This window comes from Spermophilus citellus, assembly GCF_964194105.1.
Source record: "Spermophilus citellus genome assembly, chromosome: 2".
Classification (NCBI taxonomy): domain Eukaryota; kingdom Metazoa; phylum Chordata; class Mammalia; order Rodentia; family Sciuridae; genus Spermophilus; species Spermophilus citellus.
This window is the reverse complement of record NC_138183.1, coordinates 540,834-568,606: the sequence shown is the minus strand read 5'-3', so window position 1 is coordinate 568,606 and position 27,773 is coordinate 540,834. Positions and strand designations below refer to the sequence as shown.

At 50.4% G+C, this 27,773-nt stretch overlaps 1 protein-coding gene across 1 annotated transcript in view; it reads right to left on the bottom strand.

Moving 5' to 3' along the window:
- PNPLA7 (patatin like domain 7, lysophospholipase) overlaps positions 1–27,773 on the bottom strand; it is a 69,018-nt gene that overhangs the window by 3,522 nt on the left and 37,723 nt on the right. Inside the window, 9 exon segments of the mRNA XM_081269834.1 lie at positions 269–338; positions 472–588; positions 2,493–2,649; positions 10,069–10,187; positions 11,047–11,229; positions 12,742–12,910; positions 13,312–13,375; positions 20,398–20,547; positions 26,351–26,420. Of these exon segments, the coding sequence (XP_081125960.1) occupies positions 269–338; positions 472–588; positions 2,493–2,649; positions 10,069–10,187; positions 11,047–11,229; positions 12,742–12,910; positions 13,312–13,375; positions 20,398–20,547; positions 26,351–26,420 (1,099 nt within the window).

Sequence of the window (27,773 nt, the reverse complement as noted above, 5' to 3'; positions counted from 1 at the left end):
GCCCTAAGCTCCCTGTGCCCAAGTGTGACCATCCCTCACTCTTCCCTATAGAGCCCTTCTGTCACCTGGACACCCTGATTGCCACCTTCCCTGCCCCTCCTGTCCAAGGTGCCCTCCCTGTGCAGACCTGCCTGCGCCTCGTCTCCTTGGTGACCACACAGAGCTGCTGGCTCTCCTCTTGCCCATGCTCTCATGGCTGCCTGCTCCCCTGGGCCACTGACCCACTTGGGCTGGCCCTGCAACTCCCTGATCTAGAGATGGCACTCACCATCTGTGTGGACCCGCATGGCAGAGGCTGTGATGTCGGTGGTGACAGCGAAGTAGGGGAGCCACAGGTCCTGTGAGGAGTACAGGGCTCAGGGGACCTCAGGGATGCCCTACCCATGTTAGGAGGAAGAGGAGGGCACTGAGGGTGAACGACCAGTGCCAGCCAAGAGTGGCATGGCTCCCAGGTCATCCCTGGGGAAGCACCTCAATCTGCCGGTCCCTGAAGATGCTGCAGATGCTGCTGTTGAAGCCTGCTCCAGAGAACATGGATGTGATCGGGTAGGTCAGGTCCAGAATGGTTTTCACCACTGACGTCATGTCCTGGGAACATGAAGGTCTCTGCAGAGGGGCTCACGCCTAGGTCTGCAGGACCCTCTCTGGAGCAGGATATGGGCACACAGGTGTGCTTCCAGCAACAGAACATGGGTGTCCAGGCATGTCCTCAGACCCAGGCTGCCTGGATTCTTGGGGGAGCAATACTGTGGGCATGGAGTAGTAGAGAATCTGGGAACCAGCCCCACATCCTCTGGCCCTTCCTGGCCACAGGCAGGCTTTGCCAACCTGGCCCTTGGGGGCTTCACAGCACACTTGTTCCCTGGGCTCCAGGTCTGTCTGCAGTGTGGGAGCACCAGGTGAAATGGGCAATGGCAGGAAGAGCTCAGGCCCAACTGCTTATCTCACTGAGGTCCCCAGAAATGGCATATGACCAGTGAGATATGGGAGCTGATCCCGCCCTCGCCCTTGCTCTGCTGGTGGCTCTCTGGGTGGGGCCAAAGCACTGAGCACTACTGTGACTGGCCCCACTGGAGAGCACCTGGTCTCAAGGCCAGCCTTTGACCTAGGGCCAGGGAGGGAGTAAAAGGCCCTCCCTGCTGCTGTGTGCAGGGTGCCTGCTTCAGACGTGACAGGATGAGCCCAGGGCCTGACTAGCATGCAGAAGCCCCTGTGCTCACATCATCACATGAAGACTGTCCTTTAAGGCAAGCAAGAGAGCTGGAGCTCCTGGACAAGGACCTGGTCCGGGACTGCTTGGGACTGTGCCCAAGACCTGGGTCCACTCCTGAGGAAGTCCCACTGCCACCCCATCTCCTCATTATAGTGCAGGTGGGCACATGGCCCTATCCCACCCTGCCCAGAGACGGCTCCCTGTAGGGTGGCAGCCCTGGCAGGGTTCCACAGACCAGCATACCCTCAGGATGGTGGAAGAACCATTCCCATACCTGGTCTCCGGTACCAGACTTGCAGAGGGAGGTAATGGAAAGGATTTCCTGTGGGCTTGAGCCTGTCTCCCAGCCAAGGGACTAGACCCTTGCTAAGTTATCTTCTGCCCACTGCACACAATGTCCTATGGTCAGTGCTCTTGGAGCCATCCCTAGTAATCGTTGCTATCTCTTTTGAGTGGTGTTTGAGGAGTGACTGGGGAACTTATTTCAGGGAAGAACCATTTCTTGAATGAGGAGCCCCACAGCAGGGTCCTTGGGGGCCTGGTGGTGGGGACAGTGGCATCCCCAGGACTCGTGAACACAGCAGATGACCTAGTCCAAGAGCTTATGCCTGGAATATGGACAGTTTTCTTTCCTTCTAGAAAGAAGAGGACAAACAGTTTTGATCCCACACATGGCTTCAACAGGGCTTAACTGTCTTGAAAGAAGAGGCATAGCAGCAGAGAACCGCAGAGCCAACCCACTGCAGAGCTTGAGCTGGGGAGCCTATTCTGCTTCTTCTGACTCTACATTGGGTATTTTGATTCTGGTGCCCATTTAAAACAAGGCCAGACTCAAGGCTGGAGCTGCCTATGTCCCTCTGCTGGGCAGAGCTCATGCCTGGCCTCTCCTTCATCCGACTCACGCCAACTCCCCTGCCCTAAATCACCCAGATCCAGGTACTAAGCCCCCAGGGCCGCTGGAATGACCCCCTAATTGTCCTAAGCAGCTCACCTGCCTGTGCTATAGAAACCAGGCCTGGGCCACTTTGTTCCTTTCTGCTCCTGAGTGGCCCCAGTGCCCTCCTGCCCCACTCTGCCCTGTGTGGTGGGCTGTGCCTCTTTTCTTCAGGGACTGTGGGCAATACCCGCTCTCCCTCCAGTGGCAGAGGCCTTTCCTTGCTGTCCCTTTCCTTGCTGTCCCTTCCCACAGCAGCAGTGTCCTTTCCTACACTCTTCCTTTGTCCCTCAAACCTGTGGGGTTGTTTCCTAGAGACCTGGTTCGGGAAAGGTACCCACTTACCTCAGCCCACTGCTTGGCCCGAATCCTCATCTGGCTGTAGTTCCTCTCTTCAGAGTACAGGGCACCCATGAAGGCCCCAATGGATGTCCCTCCAACCATGTCCACGGGGATGCTGTACTCTGCCAGGGCCCTGAGGATGCCCACCTGGGCGCAGCCTCTTCACAGCCAGGAGCATAGAGAGGAAGTAAGTGCCATCACCAGTTCAGCCCCGCTATGTCCCAGAGAGGACCAGAGGTGGCTGCTTGCAACCCACCCACTCCTCCTTGTCCCTACTCTTGCACAGGTCATACAGATGGGCAATGATGCTAATGCAGAGAGGGAGGCTGGAGGTAATTTAAGACCCCCAAGGAGACGGTGGGGATGGGATGAGGGAGGACAGGTTACAGGAGAGCCGGTATGTGGCCTCTTCACCTGCAGACACTTGCCACGCCAGCAAGGAGGGCACTGCAGAGATGGTAAAGTGGAACAGGACTCTTGCCAGTCTCAGGGGTGAGGAAAGGTGGAGTTGAGGGCCCCCTGGAAATGAGAGGTCCTGAAAAGCACCCCCAGGGCCAACCCAGGAATCAGAGGAAGCTGGAAATGGACCAGCCCTCCCAGAGGCCAGGAAGCCAGCTTCTGATCACTTCCAGCCCTGGCTGGATTTGTCACCCAGAGCCTGCACTTGTCACTGCCATTTCCATGCAGGAAGTCTACTAGCCACATGAAGAGATAAACTACCTGGCCACAAACCATGAGGAAACACAAACAACAGAAATGGCCCAGAGGGAGCCCAGACAACCGAAGTATCAGGCACTGGGTTTTAGAATGATGGTGCTTGAAGCCCCCCCAGGAGCCAAAGATGGGAACTGCTACAGTGGAGAACAAAAGGCAGGAAGTGCATTTGTAGCATGTGAGCTGGTGCGGCTGGTGAGAAGGAGACCACAGGGACAAGGGGTGCATGCTGCCATGCACATGAGGGACCTGGAACAGGCAGCTGCATGGAGACGAACCAGGAGATGAGGGGAGAGGGCAACGGAAGCTGGCGCTTCTGGGCTGAGTCTGTTGGTGGGATAAAAGTGTTCTGGATGGTGCTGACAGCTGCACAGCCACATGAGTGTCCTTAAGTGTGCACTCAGAAAGGGCAAAAATGAACACATGTGAAAATTAAATACTCAAGTACAACTACAAAAAGAGTGTAGGATGGACATGACTGACAATTTGGACATAGAATCAGAAACTAAATCAAATGGTGGTTCTAGAAGTAGAAACTATAATAACTGAAATGAAGAACTCAGTGACTGAACAATAGCAGATTAGACACAGCTGAAGAGCGTGATGTGACAGTTAAGAGGAGCAGAAGAAAATGCCCACTGGCTCACAAAGCATCAAGAGGATGGGATGTGTAAACTATTCCTTCAAAAAACAGGCACAGGAGCTTCAGAAGCAAAGGATCTGGCACAAAGTTCTAATTTATGTGCAATTCAAGCCCAGAGAGCAAAGAAAGTGGGGACAGAGCAATATCTGAAGAGATGATGGTTGGGCAGTTTTAGAACTGATGGCTGCATCAAGACTCACATTCAGGGGCTGGGGCTGGGGCTCAGTGGTAGCGCACTTGCCTGGCATGTGTGAGGCACTGGTTTCAATTCTCAGCACCACATATAAGTAAATAAAATAAAGGTCTATCAACAACTGAAAAGATATTTAAAAAAAAAAAAAACTCACATTCAAAGAGCATCATAAACCCTAGGCTCAAATCCAAAGATAACTGTGCCTGCACTGTTGAAAACCCAAAGCAACAAAAACCATCTTCAAACCAGACTGAGGGGGAAAAATAAGACAAGGGTTCGGGATGTGGCTCCATGATGGAGCACTTGCCTAGCATGCACAAAGCCCTGGCTGCAATCCCCAGCATGGCAAAAGAAAAGGAAAGACACCTTGCCATCAGAGGTGCAGTAAAAAGAGCTCGCTCCTTCATACTTTTGTGATTATGACAAAGACCATACACTTACCATCTGTTCCTTTATGACAATGTCTGCTGGCCCATAAGGTAGGAAAAGAGAATAATTTAAATAAAAGAGTGAAATCAAATAAATAATACAGATAAGAGCAGAAATTAACCAAAATCCAAACACACAATAAAGATGTCAACAAAACCAGAAATGAGTGTTTAGAAAGGACAATCAGTGGGAGATGAGGGGGAAAGGGAGATGAGGGAGGGCAGCAATGCCGTCAGGAAGAGCAAAGGTGCATCCCACAGGTGCTGTGGTTGAGGAGAAGCGACTGGGCAGCTTCACAGTGGGAAAACTCAGATAAAGGGGGCCCGACCCAAGAAAAGCATCACCTACAAAACCCAAAAGTAAAACAGAGAATCTGAAAAGTAGTGTAAATACTAAAGAAATGGGATATTTAACTTGTAAATACCCACAGAGAAAATTTCATGTTCAGCAGGACACATGCCTGTAACCCCAGCAACTCAGGAGGCTAAGGCAGAGCATTGAAAGTTTGAGGCTAGTCTGGGAAACTTAGTGGGATCCTTTCTCAAATTAAAATCAAAAGGGCTGGGGTATAGCTCAGTGATAGAGTGCCCCTGGGTTCAATCCCTAGGACTACAATCAATCAAATAAATAAATTTCATATCTAAATGGTCATACTAGTAAATGTTACTATACATATAAGGAGGAAAGAATGCAAATTTTACATCAAACTTTTCAGAGAGCAGGAAAAGAGCCCTTCCTTCTGTGACCTGGGAAGGCAGCAAAGCATGTGGTACCGAGGGAAGTCTGCCCCTCCCAGCTGTGCAGATGCAGAGGGACTTGCCCTGCAGACTGAGCCTGGCACAGCCAGACCCACCCACTGCAGGGACTTGGGGTTGGCTTTTATTTGAAAAATAAGTGTGATTCATACTTTAATAGGATAGAGAGGAAGACACAATCACCTCACCAGACCCTGGGTGCCACCATTTGTGACAAAAACTGAGAGAAGAGGGGTTTCCTTGGATTCAGCAAGACCACCACGGTCTACAGCCAGGATCATGCCAAGTGACAACCAAGCACACCCCGAGGCTAGCACAGACGCTCCCACGTCCATCAGTCCTGCACTGGAGGCTCTGGCTAGGGCAGAAGGAAAGGGGAGGAATCTGAGCACGTGTACATAGCTGGAGAGGAGGAGGACCAGTGCTCATTCCCAGATAACAATTGCAGGCACAGAATCCAAAAACTTCCACAAAAAAGCTCCCAGAACAAGGGAGTCGAGCAGCTGTGAGGTGCAAGTCCAGCCGAGCTGCATCCTGTGTGCTGAAACGACCAGTCTGAAAGCAGAATCCAAAAAACACACTTAGAGTAGTTCTAAAGAAAAGTTAGAAGTGCACTTACCCAGTGACAGCCTGGCCTCCACACTGAGGCCTGGGTGAGGGAGACGTGCCTGCCAGCGGGAGTCCACCCTGCACAGCTGCCTTTCTCCCCAGAGTGACCCACAGACTGGGTGCATCCCTATCCAAACCAGTCAAAATTGACCATGAAGCCATCTCAATAAGACTGCAGTGCTGCCACTGAGGACGAAACAGGCTCTGCAACAGCGCAGCCCCCACACAGGGCCCAGCAGGTGCCCCTCAGCACCACAGGGAAGGGAGGTCCTAGCAGACAGCATGTAGTAGAGACCAACTCCTGCCTCACACCACACACAGAAATTAATTTGAGGTAGATCAAAGGCCTACACGGACAATCTGGAATTGCAAATCTTTTAAAAGGAAAAACAGAATTCCTTTATGACCCTAGGATAAGCAAAACCTCTCAGAATACCCAGAAGTAATAACCATACAAAAACTGGAAAAAAAATCACAATTTATAAAAAATTATAAGGGGGGGTGGGTAGGAAAGAATGAAGGAACTTTGGATTGTGCAAGATCAGGGGTGGGGATGGGAAGGACAGGTGAAATGAGATGGACATTATTACCCAATATACCTGTATGATTACACTACTGTGTAGCTCTGTACCATGTACAGCCAGCGGAAGGAGAAGTTATGCTCCATTTGTGTACAATGTGTCAAAATGCATTCTGTTGTTATGTATAACTAGTTAGAACAAAATTTTTAAATGAAATAGAAAAAAAAATTAGAAATAGTTCATTCGAAGATGTCATAAAGGAAATGAAAAGAAAGTCAAAAGCCAAGAGAAATATTAGCAATAAATATATCTGGTGACAGACTTGCAGTCAGAATATGTACACAACTCCTCCAACTCTATAATAAAGGAAGCCTGGTAGAACAGCCACAGAGCCTGGGCAAATACCTCACAAAATAGGATGCATGTGCTAGGCACGGGGGCCACACCTGTAGCCCCAGGACTCTGGAAGCTTTGGCAAGAGGGTTGCAAGTTCAAGGCCAGGCTTAGCCAAACCCTGTCTCAAAAAGAAAATAAAAGGGCTGAGGGCGTAGTTCAGTGGCAAAGCAAGCACCCCTAGGTTCAATCCCCAGAACCAAAAAATAAATAAAAAAGGACGCACACACATATGGCCAACCAGCACACCAGCTTACAAAACAGAAGCTCCACATCCTGCCATTGGGAGATGCAAATGAGAACCACACAGAGACCACCGCACACCCACTAGAGTGGCTACAACTGAAAGACTGACAATACCAATGGGTGACAAGAATGTGGAAAACTGAACTCTCACACATAACTGGTAAGTGTAAAATGGCACAACTACCCTGTGGCCAGGTAACTCCATTCCCAGGCCTTTGCCTAAGAGACAAGAAAACATGTGCCCATGTAAAGAGTGTTATTATCCTTTTGCTCCTAAAAAATCAAAAGCAAGAAACAACCTAAATGCCTACCAGAAGAAGGAGGGGTGAAAAAGGAGTGCTCGATGGAATAGTCCTTGGCTCACCACACCTGCAGCCGAGGACACAACCTTCACACAGCATGTCACGAGCACAGAGCTAGATATACCAGCTCATGGTGGGAGACGTAAACAGGCAAGCAGAGCCAGCGAGGAGCCTGCCATTGCTTGTCCCAGAGACAGCTGCACTAGGGAGTCAGGAAGACTAGGAAGAGAGATCACTCGGTGTTAGAGTTATTTTAGTGGAACAATTAATTGGAATATAAAGATGGACAACATGGGAAAGAAAAGGTAAGAGAATTAGAGGATCCATCTAGGATGCCAATACTCGACCAGTAGGAGCTCCAAGAAAATGAAAAAGAAAGAGGTAAACACTATTTTAAAAAATAAAACATAAAACACTTTCCAGAGTTTTTTCTTTTGGGGGGGGGGCAGGATAATGGGATTAAACCCAGAGGTGCTCTACCACTGAGCTATAATCCCAGACTGTCCCCTAATCTTTTTGAGACAGGGTCTCACTCAGTCTCTGAAGCTGGCCTTATACTTGCAATTCTGTTGCCTTAGTCTCCTGACTAGCTGGGCATGACACCTGGCTGAATTTCCAAGTTTGAAAGGACCCAATGGGCATCCAGTGTAATGGACAAAAAACAACCACATCAAGGCACATCCCATGTAGCTTCAGAATACCAAGGACCAAGAATGTCCTTCAGTGTTCCAGATTAAAACCCAGGCCTGTGAACAATAGCATGAAACCTCTCAACAGCAATATGCTACAAAGACAATGAAGCCCTGGAAAGTACTTACGGCCAAACCCTACCAAACTATCATGTGCAGGTATGAGTGTAGGATAAGGTGTCTTCTGAGAGGTAGAGTCTTAACATTTTTGCCTCCTATGCATTCTCTAAGAGATCACCAAAAACAGGAGCATATCAAGACAGAGGAAGAAAGCACAACACAGGAAATGAGCCAAAGGCAGTTCCTAGGGCGACATCCCAACAGCTAGAGAGCAGCCAGCAGAGATGAGGGTGGCGACCCTAAACTGTGCGAGCAGAGGTGGCCTGTTCTGTCTGAGCCTACTAGTGGGTGCCAATGCTTCCAGCAGTGCCTGCAGGTGCACAGCTCACACCAGAAGCTGAGCAGATGCAGGTGCAACAAGGAAAGAGGAGTGATCCCAGAGTGCCCCATGAGAGCCATTTCACAATGGAACAGAAAGTGCCGGCTGAGCCACTGCCGGCTACACGGGGACCCTAATGGGACGAAGGGAGCAGAGCAGACAGATGAGGAGGACGCAGAATAAGAGTGCGCAGGAGGGCCAGGAAGCCAGTCATCTACAACAGCAGAAAGCAGACCATCAGTCCAAAAGGAATGGAGACAAGCAGATGGTCACAGAGTGGGGTAAGTGGGTGTTTCTGGGAACTCTGGATTTGGTGCTGGAGAGGCTATAAGAAGATCATTTTTTTTTTTTTTTGTCCTGTGCCTTACAGAACCTTATGGCTTCTAAGTGCATTCTTTTTTTTTTAATTTTTATTTTTTAGTTGCACTTGGACACAATACCTTAATTTTATTTATTTATTTATATGTGGTGTTGAGAATCAAACCCAGGGCCTCACACGTGGTACGTGAGTGCTCTACCTCTGAGCCCCAGCCCCAGCCTCATAAGTGCATTCGTATCAAAATGCATTTTCATTGAGATGCTGCTGGCTTGACCTGCAAGCCAGGCATGAGTCTGGGCCCATCTGCTCCACATGCCTGTTGTCCAGCCCTACAGAAAGGATACTGGCCTCTCCTGGGCCTGACAGTCATGGGTAATCACTCCCCTCCTCTAGCCCAGTCTCCTTGTCACTGGAGTGAGAGTGGGACAAGGGGAAAAGTCACCCCAGGATCCCTGAGATACAATGAACAAAGCACTATCACTTTGCCACAAGGTCAAGTACTGCCAGGACTCAGTACACGGAGCTTGAGTAGGTGCCTCTGCTGAATTCCTGGCTCAGAACTGGAATTGCAGGAGGTAGGCGGGTCTCCCAGCAGAACAATCCAAGCCTCCACTGCCCCCCCGAGGGGGGGTAGGGGCAGCCAATGCCTGTGCAGTGCTTGCCTTCCTTGGGGCTGGGGGTTTGGCACAGTGTGGCACAGTGTGGCTCACTGTGCTCCTCCATGTTCCTTCTGGTTCACCAGAAGAAGGCACCAGCCTGGCCTCACCCCATGATGCCCTAGTTCTACTTCTCTCACTTCAGGAGAAGGTGATAAGGGTCCAATGACCCAGAGTAGGAATGATTTGGGCTAAAAGTCCTTTAAAGAACCTTCAGCCCAAGAACTAAGGAACACTTCACTAGTTCACACAAGGATCAGATCCTTACTCCACACTGTGTGTCAAGATAAAAATCAGCTCACCAGGAGCCTGAGGGGAAGCTGGGGGAAGAAGACAATAGTTTTTTGGAGGACAGGAGACTCAGGTGGCTAAAAGCAAGCAAAGGCTTCCAGGCAAAGACAATCAGAACAAGATACCACACTTCTCCTACTCTACCAGTAACAAGGAAATGGGCAGCTTTGCTGGGCCTGCTTGCAGGAGGTGCTTCATTGGGCAGGCCACACCCCTGCCGACCACCTGGGTATTCTCCTGAGGATGGCACAGGCCACCGTGGTCTGCATCTCTTATCAGTGGTGTGACACCACTGTCCTCCTGGGAGTCCAGCATAGCACCTGCAGGAATGATGGGCACCTGCATGCACAGGGGCAGCAGTACCTGGGCCAGGGACTCACCTCGCTCCCCCTCCTCCAAGCACCAAGGCAATAGCGTTGCCAGTCAGCACCCGTGCCAGGCGGGAGAAGTCCGAGTGCCGGTCTGGGGGTCGCTGGAAGACACGCTCGTACATCTCCATCTGAGAGGGTCAGCACAAGATAGGGGTTTGCGCTGGACGCCCACTCATGACCCCCACACCTGACTGGGCTGGGCAGACTTCCTTCATTCCTCACCCAAAGTCGTCTCCTTTCCAGGACATGGCCCCATCAGTACCTTGATGCCCAGGGGCCTCAGAGCCAGCCCAGGCTCACCCAGGGGTGAATGTTGGCAGAAGGCATATGGGTGATCATGTGGGCCCAGAATGGGCAGAGCTGGAGCTCCTTCAGGGGGATCTCCCACAGGCCCTTTTGGTAGACAGTGCTCTCGGGTCCTGGGCAGGGGTGCAGACATCAGAATGCTGTCCATTGAGCTACAGGGGCCGAGTAGGCTGTGGTATATGGACAGCCTCCATACTCCTTCCAAACTGGCCCCTGAGCCCATCAAGCTGAGGATGGCCTGAGGAAGAGGTGTCTCAGGGTTTGTTGTCTGCTTCTGCCCAGGGCTGGGCAGGGCTGACCAGACCTTCAAGACTTTTAGGAGCCTTGGCTGAATGTGAGACCCTCAGGTTCAGCCCTTGACTCTCTCAGGCCTAGCTTTTGGGTTAACTGGTACCCCCAGGCCCTTGATGGCCTCTCTGTGCTGTGCCTCCACCATGCTGGACTTCCCCATATCTGCACGGCACCATAAAATGGCCCAAGGATCCCAAGGTCAAGCAAACACCAACTCATAGCCAGAATCCAGGAGCAAAGGAGACAAACCTCCTAACAGAGCTCACAGCTCAGCCTCCAGACAGCATGGAGAGAAAGAGGGTCTAGACATTCAAGCACTGTGCAAACAGGAGGTCAGGGGAGACGGTGTGCAGGGGCTCAGGAACTTAATGGCAGCCCACCAGGCCTCACCAGCTTGGGCAAGCTCCTCCTAGAGAAGACGCGGCGTGGGCAGCAGAGGTGCAGGTGGCCGGAGCACCAGCTCCGCATGTTGAGCCACTCCACGGTGCGGGCTGGCCCTGGACCATCCTCCCTGTGCAGTAGGACCAGCTGCTTCTGGGCACGCACGGCTGTGCTTTCCAGCATCCGCTCCAGCTGGGGAGAGCAGGGCCCAGTCAGCCAACCCAGGCATGCCTGAGGACTGCGGGCAGGATGGAGCTGAGGGCGAGCACAGGGATGCCACCAACACCTGCACTGGAACCACCTGGCCGCTGTCCCACATAGGGCAGGAGGGCTTTAGGAAGGGTCCAAGAGTGGCTCCCTGACTCTGTAACACCTGGGCTGTGACATGGCCTGTCCTGGGGCTGCTGAAGCTCTGACCACAGGGCCTGCCTAACCATGCATACTGAGTGGTCAGTGTGGCTGTGAGGAGCTGGGGGTGCAAAAGCAGGTGCCTCTTCTTTACACTGCCCCACGAGTGCGAGTGCGCACGGCGCCCTCTGCAGTGATGTGTTTGGCAGCACTCACCCTTCCCAGCGAGCATCGCTCCCTGCAGAAAGGGAACAAACATCAGAGAGGAGGAATTTTTAGCTGTCCCAGGATTATACGGGCCAGGAAGAAGCTTGAGATGAGCACAGAGCAGTGGAGCAGAGGGAGGAGGTGGGGACCTAACTCCAGGGGTGGAGAGGCTCTGCTTCACAACACAGCTGGAGCAGATGAACAGGCTGACAGTGCCTAGCATTGGGAAGGACCTGGAGCCCTGAAGACATGCACAAGGGAGACCTATGAAAGCAACCAGGGCAATAGACCAGTGACATCTGGGAAACCTGAAGATGTTCTTTGTGGTTAGCAGCTTACAGGCACCCTGAAGCACCCTGCACATGGCTGGTGGCTGTGAAATGACTCCACTGCCCACAGGCTGAGAATACATGTACAGATGGTATGGTGCTCACCAACAAAAAATAAGAGCCATAAAAATGAGTGGAACAGGGGCTGGGGATGTGGCTCAAGCGGTAGCGCGCTCGCCTCGCATGCGTGCGGCCCGGGTTCGATCCTCAGCACCACATACAAACAAAGATGTTGTGTCCGCCGAAAACTAAATAATAAATATTAAAAATTCTCTCTCTCTCTCTCTCTCACTCTCTCTCCTCTCTCACTCTCTCTTTAAAAAAAAAAATGAGTGGAACAACAGGGAAAAAGCGGGCTGGGGCTCAGAGGCAGAACACTTGCCTAGCATGCGTGAAGCACTGGGTTCAATCCTCAGCATCACATAAAAATTAACAAATAAAATAAAGTCATTTTGTTCATCTACAACTACAAAAATAAAAAAATAAAAAAAAAAACAAGGAAAAAGCTCATGGATCCCAAGTATTGAGGAAAAGATATCTCAGAATTATCTGAAACAGGGTACTCCTCCTACCAGATCTTAAGCCTGTGGAGGAGGGTTTTATACACACAGTATTAAGAAAGTCAGGCTGACAGAGGATCCAACTCTGCCAAGGCCACTTGGTCAAGGCTTTGTGTTAAAACCCCCAGAGGATGTGAACACAGTAAAATGTTTCTAAAGCATGGGTTGCAGATAACTGGGTCCTTTCCTAAGTTCTTGAAATGTCTCATTCAAAGGAAAATAGAAGGAGAGTTCTGAGAAGGAACCCCCTAAGCGCTCACCTCACCCACGGTGGGCTCCTGCTCGCCCAGGCCCACAATGAGGATGCAGTCTGCCTGCCGGATGCAGCGCTGGGTCCAGGGTGTGAGCGTGCAGTCTGCCTGGTAGAGTACGATCCGGTGGATGTCCTCCTGCTGCCCCAGCCAGCTGGACAGCCGGTACTCGTGGAGGCTGAGCCAGAGGCAGGCACTTAGCCTCTGGGGACAGCTCCAGAGATCCTTGGCCCCTCTGTTGGCATGACCCCTCCCAAATGCAGAGCCAGCCCTCACGCCCCCTCCCTGCCCAGCATTCCCAGCCTGTCCCTTCTTGATGATAATGAGCTGAGCAGAGGCTGTAGCAGGGCAGTGAATGGGTGGGGTGCAGAACTGGCCATAGGATAAGGAAAGGCCTAGTCCCCTGGTAGGCCCAATGGTGCCCAGTAGTGTGGCTGTGCAGGGAAGACACTGGGGCATGGGGATGCAGGACACAGGAGTAGTAGGGTGCATGTCCAGATTGCCTGGATTGCTAAGAGGTGGAAGCAAAGGTCAGCAGCTGTCTCTATGTGGGCAAACAGATGCTGGGGGCTAGCGCACCTGTCTAGAGCAGCTGAGCCAAGGCGCTGTTTGATGTTGTCACTGGTCAGCAGCAATACTGGACCTAAGAATACAATCACCAATCACAGAAATCTGTCCTGGCAGCCACCTCTGAGGGGACTGGAGTGTTTGCTCCCTGAGGTCAGAGCTCCTGAAAGGCACCGCAGCCTCTCCCACCTCACTGTGAAGAAGTGCAGGTAGAAGCTGCCATTTCCTCTCACCCAGAGGAGACCAGGGGCAGGCTCCCAAGATGGGCAGTTCCTCCATCCCCTGCTGACACGTATGAGTCGAATCTCTGCATCCTTACAACTGTCCTTGCACACACACACATATGCTGGGCAGACACAGCATGCCAGAGCACAGTTCCAGATCAGCAGTGCTGCTCACTCACCCACATACAGACACCATCTTCTCACATCTGTGTCTCTCAAGGTAGCACACTCTGATTCAGGAGAAGAGCCCACAGAGCACACACTCACTCTGGAAGCTGACTCACTGCATTGTGGCAGTGACGAGGAGCACCCAGGCTAGGTGGAAAAGGACCCAGGAGCCTGATGCTGAGCAGGGAAAGCTGGAAGGACCTCATAGCATGTCCCTCTGATAGGGCACACTGAGCTATCATCATTCCAAACCAGCCTTCCTCCAAGTGAGCAAGCAAGATCTAAGTAGTGAGAGTGCTATGCATACATAAATATGCATCCACATGTTCTGAGACAGGCTAAGTTGCCCAGACGGCCCTGCAAGCGATCCTCCCACCTCAGCCTCTCCATAGCTAGGATGAGAGACATGTGTGCAGCACCTGGCAGCTCTTTCATATTTTAACCTGCATGTGTTTTTTTAGAGGAACACAGAGTAAGGTCCTTACAGCTGGGAGGGCCTCTGAGATATGGCTATCACTGCTCTGAGTTAACCTGTAGCAGTAGCCCCTCAGGTGGCTTAGGCAAGGGGCTATGGGTCCTAGAGGGGCCGCATGCCCTGGCTTTCAGGTTGGAGCCAGGAGCCCCAGTCAGGAGCCACAGTGGAACATCTCCTTGCCATCCCTACCAGGGTGCCAGAGTGCCATGGAGTGGTATTTTCTCAACCTGGATGGTAGTGCCAGGTAGGACCATACATCTTGGTGCCAGGAGGCCTCTCAGCACAAGACAGACAGGTTGTGTCTGGCTGCAGGGACAGAGGTGTAGTCCACAAGGACTCAGGCCAGGCCCCACTTGCCCTTGTGTATTTCCACTGTGGGTGGAGCCCCCACAGGCAGTGCTTTAGGCTCTCACAGCAGAGGCCTAAAGCACTGTGGCACCTGCTGACCTAGACTGTGCTGACTAACCCATTCCTGAGAGGGGCCGGTGACGCCCTGATGTGTTCAGATGGAGGCAGAGTTCTCTCTCCTGGAGAGCCAAGTGTGGCCGTGTCCCTGCAGGGGGAGGCAGGCCCTGGCCTCTTGGAGTTCAGTCTTCTGAAAAGCAGAGGCTTGCCAGCACCACGGTCTCCAGAGCAGTGCAGTGCCTGAAGCTGGAGCCGGCAGGCCTCTGCTCAAGTCTGCTCTGGCCTAGAGAGCACTGCCAGCTGGCTTACTTGCCAATCAGCCTCTTTCCCAAATTCTGGAAGCCAGAGGAAAGGAAATGACATCTCAGCACAAGAAGAAAACACCTCTCGGACTGAAGTTTTAAAGCAGGAACACCCAGGAAGCACGTGCCCCAAAGGTGGCCACACCACTTCAGTGAAAGGTGACACAGCCAGCAGGGCTGCGTGAGGGTTCCAATTCAGCCCAACACTGCAGGACAATTCTCCAAGTGGCCTGGACCTCACCAGTTCTCCTCTTCCTCACTTGGGTTCTCAAGAATTCAGAGGTCATGGTAGGGGGGCAGCATCCTAAGACAGCTAGGGACATGTTAGAACAGCTGGGCTGTTTCTGTCCCTATAAACAGGATGTCCTCCAACGATCTAGCCCAGTGAGTAGTCCTGTCTCCTGGGGTATGAGACCCAAGGTAGGTGGCTTTCCAGGGTCCCAAGCAGTTCTCAACCTTGGCACCAGCTCACAATGAATGCTAGACTTCTGTTATCCCTGCTTCTACCTGCAAGTATAAACCAGCATGTGTGAGGGTCCCACCTCAGCCAACTCAGACCAGCTCGCAACCAGGGTGCAGGCAGCCTCTTTGCCATTGTCCCTAATGGAAACAGGAGTCTTACTTCTGCCTAATGCATAACCAAAATGAACCCCAGGCATATCGTAAACTTAAAAATAAAGGCTAAACAATGGAGTTTTTGGAGTATCTCATTGATTTGAGGGCAGAATGACATTTCTTCAATAAAACACAAAAAGCAGTCACTATATAGGAAAAAATTGGTCTGAATTAGAATTAAGAATTTCTGTTTGGGGCTGGGATGTGGCTCAAGTGGTAGCGCGCTCGCCTGGCATGCGTGCGGCCCGGGTCAGCACCACATACAAACAAAGATGTTGTGTCCGCCAAAAACTAAAAAATAAATAAATAAATATTTTAAAAAAAGAATTTCTGTTTGTAGGGATTGGGGTTGTAGCTTAGTGGTACAGCGCTTGCCTGGCATGTGTGAGGCACTGGGTTCAATTCTCAGCATCACATATAAACAAATAAAATAAAGGTCCATTGACAACTAAGAAAAATAAAAATAAAAAATTTCTATTTATCAAAAGACACAATTGAAAGACTAAAAAGCAAGCCACACGTAGAAATAGACCCATGTAAATACAGTCAACAGATCTCTGACAAAATATCAAAGCCTGCACAGTGAGAACAGATGTGGTGCTGCAGCAGCAGCATGTGCAGGCACGGACCTCCCGCCCTTTCAGAAAGGAACGGAGGCAGACCACAGAGCCAACGTCCAACACAGCACTAAGGTATAACCCATGAAGTCAGTAACAACAGCTGCAATTCCATAATGTAAAACTTCTGCTCTGCAAGGGTCAGAAAAGAGAATGAAAAGGAAAGACACAGATGGAAGAAAACATCTGCAAAGACATATCTAATAAAGGACTGTTATCTAAATACACAAGGATATCTTACATCTCAATAATATGAAAATAGCTCTCTCACTCAAGATGGCCCCACATTCCCACATTACCCTTGAATGTGTATTCCTTGCTTTCCCAAGTAAAATTATGTGCCTCTACTAAGAAAGAAAACAACCAAATTAGCTAGGCGCAGTGGCACACACCTGTAATCCCATTGTCTTGGGAGGCTGAGACAGGAGGATCACAAGTACAAAGCCAGCCTCAGCAAAAGTGAGGTTCGAAGCAACTCAGTGAGACCCTGTCTCTAAATAAAATACAAAATAGGGCTGGGGATGTGGCTCAGTGGTTGAGTGCCCCGGAGTTCAATCCCCGGTACCAAAAGAAAACAACCAAATTAGAAAATGGGCCAGAGATGTGAAAGATACCTAACCTAGTGAATGTCAAAGTTTGGGTGTCCCCTAAAAGCTGCTGTGCTTATGCAGGAATGTTCACAGGTGAAATAACTGAGGCTGTGACAGCTGTAACCTCATCACCCCTCCTAGTGTGAGTGGATTGACTGGGTGGGGTCTGGGCCAATGGGGTGTGTCCTAGAAGGATGTAGCCTCCCTACGGCCCCCAGCCCCTGGCCCTTTCCCTCACCCACCCCCTGTAGCCTGGCTGCCACCAGCTGAACAGCTTTCCTTCACCACCACATCCTTCCAACAATAGATGCTATCTCACCCTGGGCCCAAAGCAGTGGAGTCAGCCATCTATGGACTGAGACCTCTGAAACATGAGTCAAAATAAACTTTTCCTCTTCTAACTCATTCTTGTTGGCTCTTTTGGTCACAATGAAGCAAAACCTGATAACACACCAGGTAGAACTACAGATGAAAAGTAAGCACATGAAAAACACCAATGTGGTGTGTCAGAGAGAAATGCTGGGACACAACCAGAGTGGCCCAGAACTAACCCTGGCACTCCACGTGCTGGCGCAGACCTGCACTCTCTGCAGGGGGGATGCAAAATAGCACAGCTACTCAGGAAAGACAGTTGGTTCTGCTTACAAAACAATGATCCAGCAGTCACACTCCTCAGTATTTACACCAAGGAGCTGAGAACATGCCCACACCAACCCTGTGCATGGGTGTCTATGGCAGCTTTATTCATAGTTGCGAAACCTAGAAGCAGCCGAGCTGCCCTTGAGAAGGTGAATGCATAAACAGGCAGTGGGACACCGATCACACCGAAGAGATGTGAACTATCAGGCCATCAAGACACAAGGCAACGTAAATGCATACCACTAGCCAAAAGGTGCCAAGAGGGTCACATGTGACCCACCTAAGAGGCGACACTGGGTGGACAGTGGAAAGACAAGTGGCTGCCAGGCTTTGGGGTAGGACGAATGAGTAGGCAAAGCACAGAGGGTGCATGGGGCAGTGAGCCCATCCCGAGGATATAGACACAACAATGGGGGCACACAGGATCCACCAAGTGCAAGCCCTGTGTGGGCCATGTGCTCCGGACAGTGGTCACGTGACAAGATCCAAGTCTATGGGGGTGCTTAAAGTGGGGCAGGCTGTGCCTTCCTCTTGATTTTGCTGTGAACCTAAAACTCATACAAAAACCAAACTCTATTTAAAAGGGATAGGAGTTCCATCCCCCATTCCACAGCCTCAATTACAAAATAAGCAAAAGGGACTGGGGTGCTGCTCAGTGGTAGTGTTTGCCTAACACAGCAGAGCCCTGGGCTCCACCCCTGGATCTGGGAAAGAAAGTAGAGAGAGGGAGGAAAGAGCAAGTAAGAAGAAAACATGAACAGACACCTCACCAGAGAGGACACAGAGACAGCAAATAAGCACATAGAAAGTACTTAGCATCACTACCTGCCAGGGAGAAGCCACGCGCCTGGGAGAAGGGCTAAGATGAACAGCAGGGGCAACCTCAAGGCTGGCAAAGATGCAGATTCCTATCCCTGCTGATGGGATGCAGGATGGCGCAGCCATCTGGGCACACAATGGAAAATACTCAGGGTACCCCTCACACTCCTGGGCATTTATCCCGGAGAAAGGAAAGCTCACCTGCACACGCAAGCTGTTAGCAAGTGGTCCCAGTAGCTTTATTCAAAATACCCCTGAACTGGACACATCACCACACAGCCTTCTGTGGAATGGCTAAAGAAACTGGAGCATCCACACAATGGACAGTTCTCACAAGAGAAAGAAAGCTGATCTCAAAGGCCACATGCTGAAGAGTTCCATTTTTATAACAAAACTTCAGAAAGGGAGGGCAGGGGAGGCCAGTGAGCAAGGTGACCAGAGAATTGGGGCAGCCCAAAGGGTCTCCTCAGTGACCAGCAGACTGGCACTGCTGCAGCACTCTGCAGAGACACAAATCCGACCATGGAGCTCATGAACGCCAGCCTCCCGGCCCTGGAGAGGCTCAGGTGCTGAGCTGAGGCCGTGAGCCGAGGTGGGGCCTCTGGGAGGCGAAGGGATCTCAAGGGCTCCAAGCCCACAGGAGATGAGCACCGTGATGGGCTCACACTCCATGAGCTTGGGGAAGAGCTTTGCTATAGCGTGAGCTCTCCTCTGCTTTCTGGCCACCACGGGGTGAGCGCTCTGCTCTCATGTGCTCCCTGACACGACCTTCTTTCTGCCTCACCACAGGCCCAGAAACAAAAGAGCCCAGTGATCACGCGCTGAGACCTCTATATCATGAACCAAAATAAATCTTTACTCTTTTAAGTTGATTTTATCAGGTATTTTTCTCAGAGCGACAGAAACCTAACTATGCCATTATGTATGGTGTTACCACTGGGGGACATTGGCAACAAGTATGTGGGATCTTACCGTACCATTTTGCCATTTCTTGTGAATCTATAATGATTGTAAAATAAAAGCTTTTTTAAAAAAGGAATGTGCTTTCCCGAAGCAACACATTCCATGTGCAACCTGAAGACAGTCTAGCTGCATTCTGAGCAACCTGACCAATCTACTGGAAATTTCAGGACTTCCTACACACATCCACAACCCTTGTGAGGCGGAAATCAACACTATAAGACAAGGCAGTTCTTGTTCATGTGTTTAAATTCTTCATTTTGAAAAAAATAAAAATAATTTTTAAAAGTTCACTTTGAGAATAACTTTTATATATTAGATATTTAAAGTGGCATCTTATAGATGTTTCTGCTGGCATTTACTTAATGTGTTCTATAATTAAAGTCTGTACCAGGCAGAGAGCATTTCTGCACAGTATTGAAATAGATACAATGTAGTCACAATATATTATTTTATGGTAATCAAACAATCCTGATGGGGTTTATTATTATATCTTCTTGCAGAGACAACCCTGTAACTTTCAGTTTAATCCCACCACAGATAATTGACTTCGTATCATTGTGGTCACCACGATCACATAAAAACTTAGAAGAAGCCAAGCATCATGGCCACTCCTGTAACCCCAGTGACCTGGGAGACACAGGCTCCAGGACTGCAAGCCTGAGGCCAGTGTCAGCAACTTAATTGAGTCCCTGTCTCAAAAAATAAAAAGGCTTGGGCACGGCTCCATGGTAGAAACTTGGCTAGCATGGCAAGGCCCTGGGTTCCATCCCCAGTACCAAAAACCAAACAAACAAAAAACAGTGCCAAGGAGAACACAACAACATGGAGTACCTTATAAATCTGGAAATTTCCAGGAGTTCTTGGAAATTTGCATTTTCCCTTTCTTGAGTCCCCAAATTCACCAGCTGTTAGGAATTTGCCTGTTTCTGAAGGACAATGGTCCCTGGATTCCATCCCAGGTATGACAGACCCCCAGTGCTGGCTGAAGAGTGGTAGATTTGTCCTGAGCAGCCAAGCTACCTGAGCCCAATCAAGGGCGTTTTCCACAGTCAGTCAGCTCCCTGCCACCCACCACAGTGTCTCCTCCCAGAGATGGGGGGTTGTGGGGGACAAGGAAGGCATCCTGGGGTCTGTGCTGAGGACTTCCATGGCATCCTACTGTCACATGCTCCTGTACCACTGTGCCTGCCCCGACCTGGGGAGCTGAGTCTTCAAAGAAGGTCCCCTTGAGGTAGAACCCTCCCCAGCTTGAGGTGGACCCCTCTCTCTGTATAAGCTTACCAATGGCACTGAGGGCATGCTGGAGCTCCAGTGCGAAGGTGGTAAGTGGCACGTCCTCAGACACGGGCATCGCAGCCACGGTGGACAGGTTGCCAGCTGGGCTACCTATGTCCCACTTGCTGCCTGTTGTGTGGAGCCCAAGCTGGTGGCCTGTGGAGCAGAGTGCAGCATGAGCCTAGGAGGCCGCAGCTGGGACAGCCTTAGTGTCTCCAAATGACACAAGCACCAGCCAGGACCAGGGTCTGCTCTGGGTCTTCCCAAGGACGATCAGCCCCTGGTTCAACACAAGGACTGATGTACTCCTGGCACTGGCTGAGGAAGGAGCCCACCCTGACCTCAAGGCTTGGAGATTCCGGGAGCAGTAGGCTTTGGAAAAGAATAAATTCAGGCAGGTGTCCTGTTCTGCCAGAACAGGGGATTCAGCCTTTAGATGGGCTCCTGCTGGAACGTTCCACCCCTCATTCTAGAAGCAGCATGAGCCTGGAAGGTTAGCAGGCATGTTACCTTTCATCTGCACATAATTTCCAGAGCCCCTACCTACCTGCTCTGTACCCTGTTATGCCCTCTTCCATGGCTCATCTCTCTCCTGACTCCACCAACACCTCCAGAATGTGCTCTTCTCTGACTGGCCCCTCAGCAGTACCACCCAGTTGGCCACAATGCTTTCCCACTGCATGAAGGAAGGGGTGCTGTGCAGACTGTGAAGGCTCAATCCTCTGCCTGTTTCTGCTGTGAGGCTGCAAAGCCCAGAGCCATGTTCCCAGCAGCTCACAGGTGGCACCCAGCTTCTGCCAAGGAGCCATGCTCAGCAATGCTCAAGGTATAGAGGGTCGTCCACTCTCAGGCCACAGGGAGAGATGAGCATTCCGGGGAGGGAGCCCAGTGCTGGGCAGTGTCAGCCACAGAGTTTGCTGGCCGCTGGGAAGAGACCTAAGCCCTGGAGCAGGCGTGTTAATCAGCTGTTCCAGCAGGGCATCCCCCCAGAGCACACACTAGAGGGCCCTGTAAGAAAGGATGGGAGACCCCAGCAGTGTGGGCTTCATCTGCTCCTCGCCTACAGGGCTCTGTCCTCAGACGGGTGTGTTATAAGCCTATACAACTTTAGTGATAAACTGTGCAACATTGGACAAGAAGGTGAAGCAAAGCAAGGCTTGTCACACGTTTTCCTCTTGGATCTGCTCCTCCCTGTGGACCCAGCCTCATCCACACCTGCCATCTGACCACAGAGCTCAGCCTGACTTCTCCATGTACCTACAGGTCCAGCTCCTACCACAAAAACCCAGGCCCGGGAGGCCCCTCTGTGCAGCAGGTCTCGGGTAACTGATGGTCTCCCTCTGAGGCCACACTCCCCACTGTGATGTCCCACCCTGTGAGGTTGTATCCTACCCACCTCCACCCCTCAGCTCGGTAGGCAGGTCCCCCAGACAGCTGGCCACGACACACAGCCCCCACAAGGAGGCACTGGGTACTGAGACTATCCTGGAGTCTACACTGATGCTTCCAAATGCCAAGTGGAAAGTCTGCCATCATCAGGATAAAAGAGATACCTGATAAGTGACTTTAAACATCCACTGAGCAGAAATGGAGAAGAGCCTCCACCCCAGGCTGGACCTTGCTCTCGGTCTGGTCTCACAGACTCAGTCAACATCAGCATTTCTCAGGGAAGCCCTTCCTTTCCTCCTTCCCAGGAACCTCAGATATCAGAACCCACCCCCATTTTTGTATAGAACTGAAGGGGGCTCCAACATTAGCTTTGTGTAGCAGTTTCTTAGTCTTTAAGCAAGGTACTTGTCAAGTTCTGGCTCTGGCCCAAAGGGAGGTAAAACAGGCACACACTACCTGGCTGTCACAAGTGACCTGGCCACCTCCTGAGAGACTGGTCAACACTCAGCACCAGCAAACATCTGGTCCCAGCGGCTCACCACAGCCACCCCTGCCCTGAACCAGAGGTGGGAAAGGTAGAGAGGAACTCTTCAGACTGGCGTGTATAGTTCTGGCCATGCAGGCACCAGCTGCAGTCCTCCAGAGACACTGAGAGCTTGGATGGTGCACATGGCTAGCAGCTTTTATGCTAGTTCTGTGAGCACAGGACAGGGCAGACAGAGCAGCACTGCAAGGCCTTGGGGTTGGCTAACATCAGACCACAGTCCAGAAAAGTGGGCCAGGACATGAGCTGCAGGTGCACAGTGTCGTCTGCTGAAATGCAAGGTTTAAATGGGAACAAAGCACTCAAAACCCAGCAGGGCATGGTCCAGATCACCAGGTGTACCAAGAGCAAGGAAAACCTGGACTAGAACAAGAAAAGTGCACGAGCAGACAAAATAGCCACGTGTCTCAGACGCTGGAATCATGTGACAGGAACAAGAAGGCAGCTAGACCAGTGATCACCAACACTCCACAAACAGACGGAAACCAGAGCCCTCCACACAGCCTCCAGCAGGGCAAGGAGACAGAGGAAAGAAGAAGGGACCCAGGGCAGACCAAAGGAAGATTCTGCCAGACATCAAAGAGAGAGATCCAGGGGGTAATGACAAAAGCTCTGGCCTGGAAGTCCTTATGCTTTCAGAAGAAGAGAAAGATTCAAGGTTGAAAGAAGATTTTAAGAAATAAAGGCTAAAACCTTCCTAAATTTAGCATAAGTAAAAACCTACTAACTTAAGATGTGATAACCCCAATAGGATACACCCAAAGATATTCACGCCTAGACAGTTCAAAATCCAATTTATAAAAATTAAAGGCAAAAAAAAAATTCTTGAACATGGATAGAAAGAATTAACACCTTACCTATTTGGGAACAATTTAAAGCCAGGTTGAGTGAAAACTAGAAAGTCTGGTGGTCCATTTTCAGAACACAGCATTTGGCTCAAATGTAAAATGGTTGGGGGGTGAAGGACAGGGGTGATGGGAGGGCAGGATGGACATTACAGGCAGGTAACATGGAGGGTAAAGATTCCCAGCCCCTTGACAGACAGCTGAGGGAGGGGCCCTGACCCACAGAGATAACTGCATACGTGCCAAAATGCACTCCACCCAAGGGGACTCCCCTGCCATAAGAGAACAGAGGGAGGTGGGGACATTTCTTTAAACAGCCCAATAGGAGATAGTAAAACCTAGGTGACAACACCAGGAAGAGCATGCACCCCACAGTACTTAGCCAATGAGGAACCAGGGGGGGAACTTGCACTCTCTGGGATAAAGTGCTGGTTTTAAGTGTGTACCTGCTCCCCAGATACCCGATCTCACAAGACCATCAGTAAAGCCTGGCCTTTTGCTGTTCCTGTGTTCTGGAGTCCATGGTTTGGGCTTGGACAGGTGACCATGTTTCTCACAGTGTGGCTTATTTACAATGTTGGGGTGAGAAGTGTTTTAGATCTGGGACTTATTCAGGTTTGGGGACATTTGATGGACTACTGGTCGAGCACCCCTGATCTGAAAGTCCAAAATATTCTAGAATTAGAGATCTTTTTAATGCTTCTTTAATTCTGAGTGTCATCACTCAAAGAGCATGAGACAAAGTTTTTAAAGTGCTGAGCCAGTCACAGGGACCATCAAATCAGAATGCTACATCTAGCTAAACACCCCTTGAGATGAAGGTGAGGTAAGACAGCTGCACATGGATGGAAACAAAGAAAAGTCCTGACCATTCACTTGCTCCAAAAGAACTGCTAAGAGAAGCCCTTCCACAGGGGGAACTGCCCCTACAGACCCTCACCAGGGTGCAGGAGAGTAGCCAAGTATTACACACGGTTCCCTTTAGATTCAAAATGAGGTGTAATGAGTGAAAGCAAAAGTGAGCACTGGTTGAAGGGCTCTCGACGATGTAGAGGTAGTAAGACAACACAGTGTAACAGGAAAGTTAACGTGATCCAGACAGGGACGAGGTGCTCTGATTACACTTGGTGGAACAAGGCTGGTAGTAATAGACAAGTCAACAGTGAGGTGAACATAGATACTGTGATGCCCAGAGTGACCACTGAAACTGTCACTGAAGAGCCAGGATGCTTAAAAGGGCCACGCTGGGTGTGATGGCACATGCCTGTGATCCTAGTGACTCAGGAGGCTAAAGCAGGAAACATGCCAGCTGAAGTCCAGCCTGGCAAATCAGTGAGATCATGTCTCAAAAAAAATTAATTAATCGAATTCAGTTAAACTAAAGGTGAGGTGTCAGCAGCTGCCACATAGGAAATGAGTGCCCATTAGCCCTGAGTGATGAGAGTGTGGAGATACGGCCAGCCAGCCCTGGGCTGTGTGGGTGTGAACTGTAGGCACTGAGTATACAGGGTAGACGGAACCGACATGGCCCTGTTTTGGGGAAGGCCTCTCTCTGGTCTCTTCACTCACCCTACCATGATCTCCACACAGCTCATGAGATGGGTGTGGCCTCCCTAGATGTCAGTCAACCTGCTGACAGCAGACATCAGGAAGCTAGACTCAACCCCCTTGAAACCTGACCTCTTGCCTCATTTGAATGGCTTCTTCCTAATAAAAGGGTACACGTGCTCTCTTTCTCTCTCTCTCTCTAAGGACCCCTATGGTCAGAGAGCCATCACAGGACCCATCTCTGTCTCTGTGTGATTATTTCGTGCAGCCCAGTTCACCTGGAATGACCCTGAGTGTTTTAGTCATGGAACGCAACGCAACAGTGAGGGATGGGGAGAATAGGAAAATTTACAAAATGGAAAAAATAAATACTGATAAAATAATTACATTAGCTATAAATGGTCAAAACACACAAACCAAAAGGTGAAGACCATAAGAAGGGATGACAAGAACGGGATCCAATGATGTGCTCCCTATGAGAAACTGACTTCAAACAGATTGGTCCCTCACCAGCTGAACATGCCTCATGCCTCCCACATTCAGTCCAATGGAACCTCGGAGTGTGACTTTATTGGAAACAGAGCTTTAGAGATGTGATCAGATGAGGGTGAGGTCAGCCTGAAGTGGACCACACCATCACTCTTGCTGCCTCTGTGCAATATACCTTTCCACTGGCTTATCCCTTTCACACACTCAGTACTGTGCACAAGCCACAGCAGTGGTTCAAGACATAATCTCTGCCATCATGTAGCTCATGGGACAGTGCAGACAGAGCCCATGGACAAGCCAGCTAGGAAAACTGGTGGAGAAGGAGGACTGAGAACAGCAGGCATTGATGGGGAGGTCAGGAGGTTGTGCTGAGCATTGGGCTCAGGAATGCAGAGGGGTGTGCTCCAGGCAGGGGGCAGGGAGGTGAGGGCAGGCAGTTGAGGACCATGTGCCTGGTGTGCACAGAAGAGGGAGAAGCCCTGAGGCAAGTCTGTTGACCAAAGAAGAGCCAAAGGGCAACACCCCAGTTCTCAATGTCTAGAGTCCAGGGAAAGGGAACAGCCTCAGAAACCAGAGCCAACAGTGGCTCCTCAAAAAAGCACATGCTCAGAGATAGGAGAGGAAAATAAGCTGGAGTCCTTTCACCATCTTTCCACGCTTGGCATAGGACTGATAGCAGCCTCCAACTAGGCCACTCCCTGGAGCTTCACCCTGTTTCCTTTTTTTAAGGGGCTAACAAAAATAGGAGGAAGGTACATCCCAATTCTTTCCACACACAGTGGAGCTTTCCTCACTGCTGCCCACATTGAAACATATTTCAGCAAAATTTTCTGTCACTGCCAAAGCCTAAGCACACTAACTCTACCCACCCTCTTCAGTCACACTGGTGGGAGCTCTGCAGCCTTCCTGGAGGTTTGGGCAGCCCTGCAGTCTGTGTGGTCCAGAGGCCTTCCACCCTCCAGGCAAGGGTCCAGTGTGGGACTGTGTTTGGTGAGTGGGCTCTGCAGGGGCCTAAGGCTGCACAGGGCTGGGCTCTGAGGCAGGGAGGGGCTGTGCCCAGAGTGGGTAGGGAACACTGGGTGGCTCTGAAGCAGGAAGGGCCCCTGAGGCAGGTCTCTAACACCACTGTGTGGGGCACACCCACCTGTCACAGATCCCTGCTGGAGGCTTCCCAGGATCTTCTCTCCCAAGAGATGAATCAACCGAGTCACCACCTAGGGGCACAGAAAGATGAGAAACCTCAAACAACATATTTTTAACAGTGAAAGCTGGCAACTAAAGACTGCACAGTGATGCTCGAATCAGGCCTCAGGCCCTTTCGAAAACTGCCACAGACTGGAAATCACCGTCAACCAGGGATGACCAGTGGCTCCCTTCTGCAGACCGTTATCCTTCTAGTTGCCAGAGAAGCAGTTCACTCTGAGCACAGCCCTGGGAGCCAGGGGCAGCAGGTGAAAGAGGCATATCTCCTGTGATCCCAAGCCGGCTCTAGAACAGGCAGACACCCCAAAGCAGCTGCCCTGATCTCAGGGCAGGATGAGGATCGACTGCCAGGGCCTCCTGAACTGCAGGCTCATCTTGGTCAGGTGCAATCTGCTCTTGCACGGACGTCCCATTCCAGGGGGACAGCTGGGGATGTGGACATATATATGATGATGCCCAGTAATTACTACATTTTAGACACAATAGTTATTTGGGGTTATATTAATATTAAAATTTTTAATGTTGTAGACTAATGTATTTAAGGACTAGATGTCAAAAAATATCTACAACTTTTCTGTTAAGAATTAATTTTAAATTGACAAATGAAAATTATCACAATATATCATTTATTTATTTATTTATTGGTGCTGGAGATGGAACCCACAAATACTCTACTGCTGAGTTACACCCCAGTCCTTTTTCTTTTGAGACAGAGTTTTGCTAAATTGCCAAGGCTGGGCTTGAATTTTCGATCCTTCTGCCTAGACCTCCAGAGCACTAGGATTACAGGATTCCTATTATGAAGACAGGGGCAAAGGTCAGGCAGTCTGTGTAGGTAGTGAATGATAGGGATCAAGAGGGGAGGACCATGTAAGTAATGAATGATGGGAGTCAAGAGGGTTATCAGAACAATGGGTTGCTCAGGGTTACCCTCCTTGACTGTGCTCCTCACCACTCTGGGCTGCTAACAATTAACCTCTGTGTTCCTGCTCCCCGTCATGTGTAGGGGAAGAAGAGAAGACAGTGATTAAAGGTGGGGGATTCTAGGGCCTATAAGAAAGGAAGTAGCACCCCCTCCAGACTCTCACTCTCCGGAGGAGTCCATCTCTAGTGTCTACCACTTTCTTAAATAAAACTTGCTCTCTATCCTGGTCTCTCCCCAATTCCAGCAGCCACACGAAACACACACTCCTGGATGGTTTGGAAGCCAGTCCCAAGCAAAGCATTTCATGATGCACAAACATTAATATCTGAATATGGTTCTCTAAAGCATAAGAGTCTTTAAAAACAACCATAAGTGTCACAATTAAAAATTGTCACAACAATAATTCAAAGTGAAAGCTGATTTTTAAAAAGATTATTTC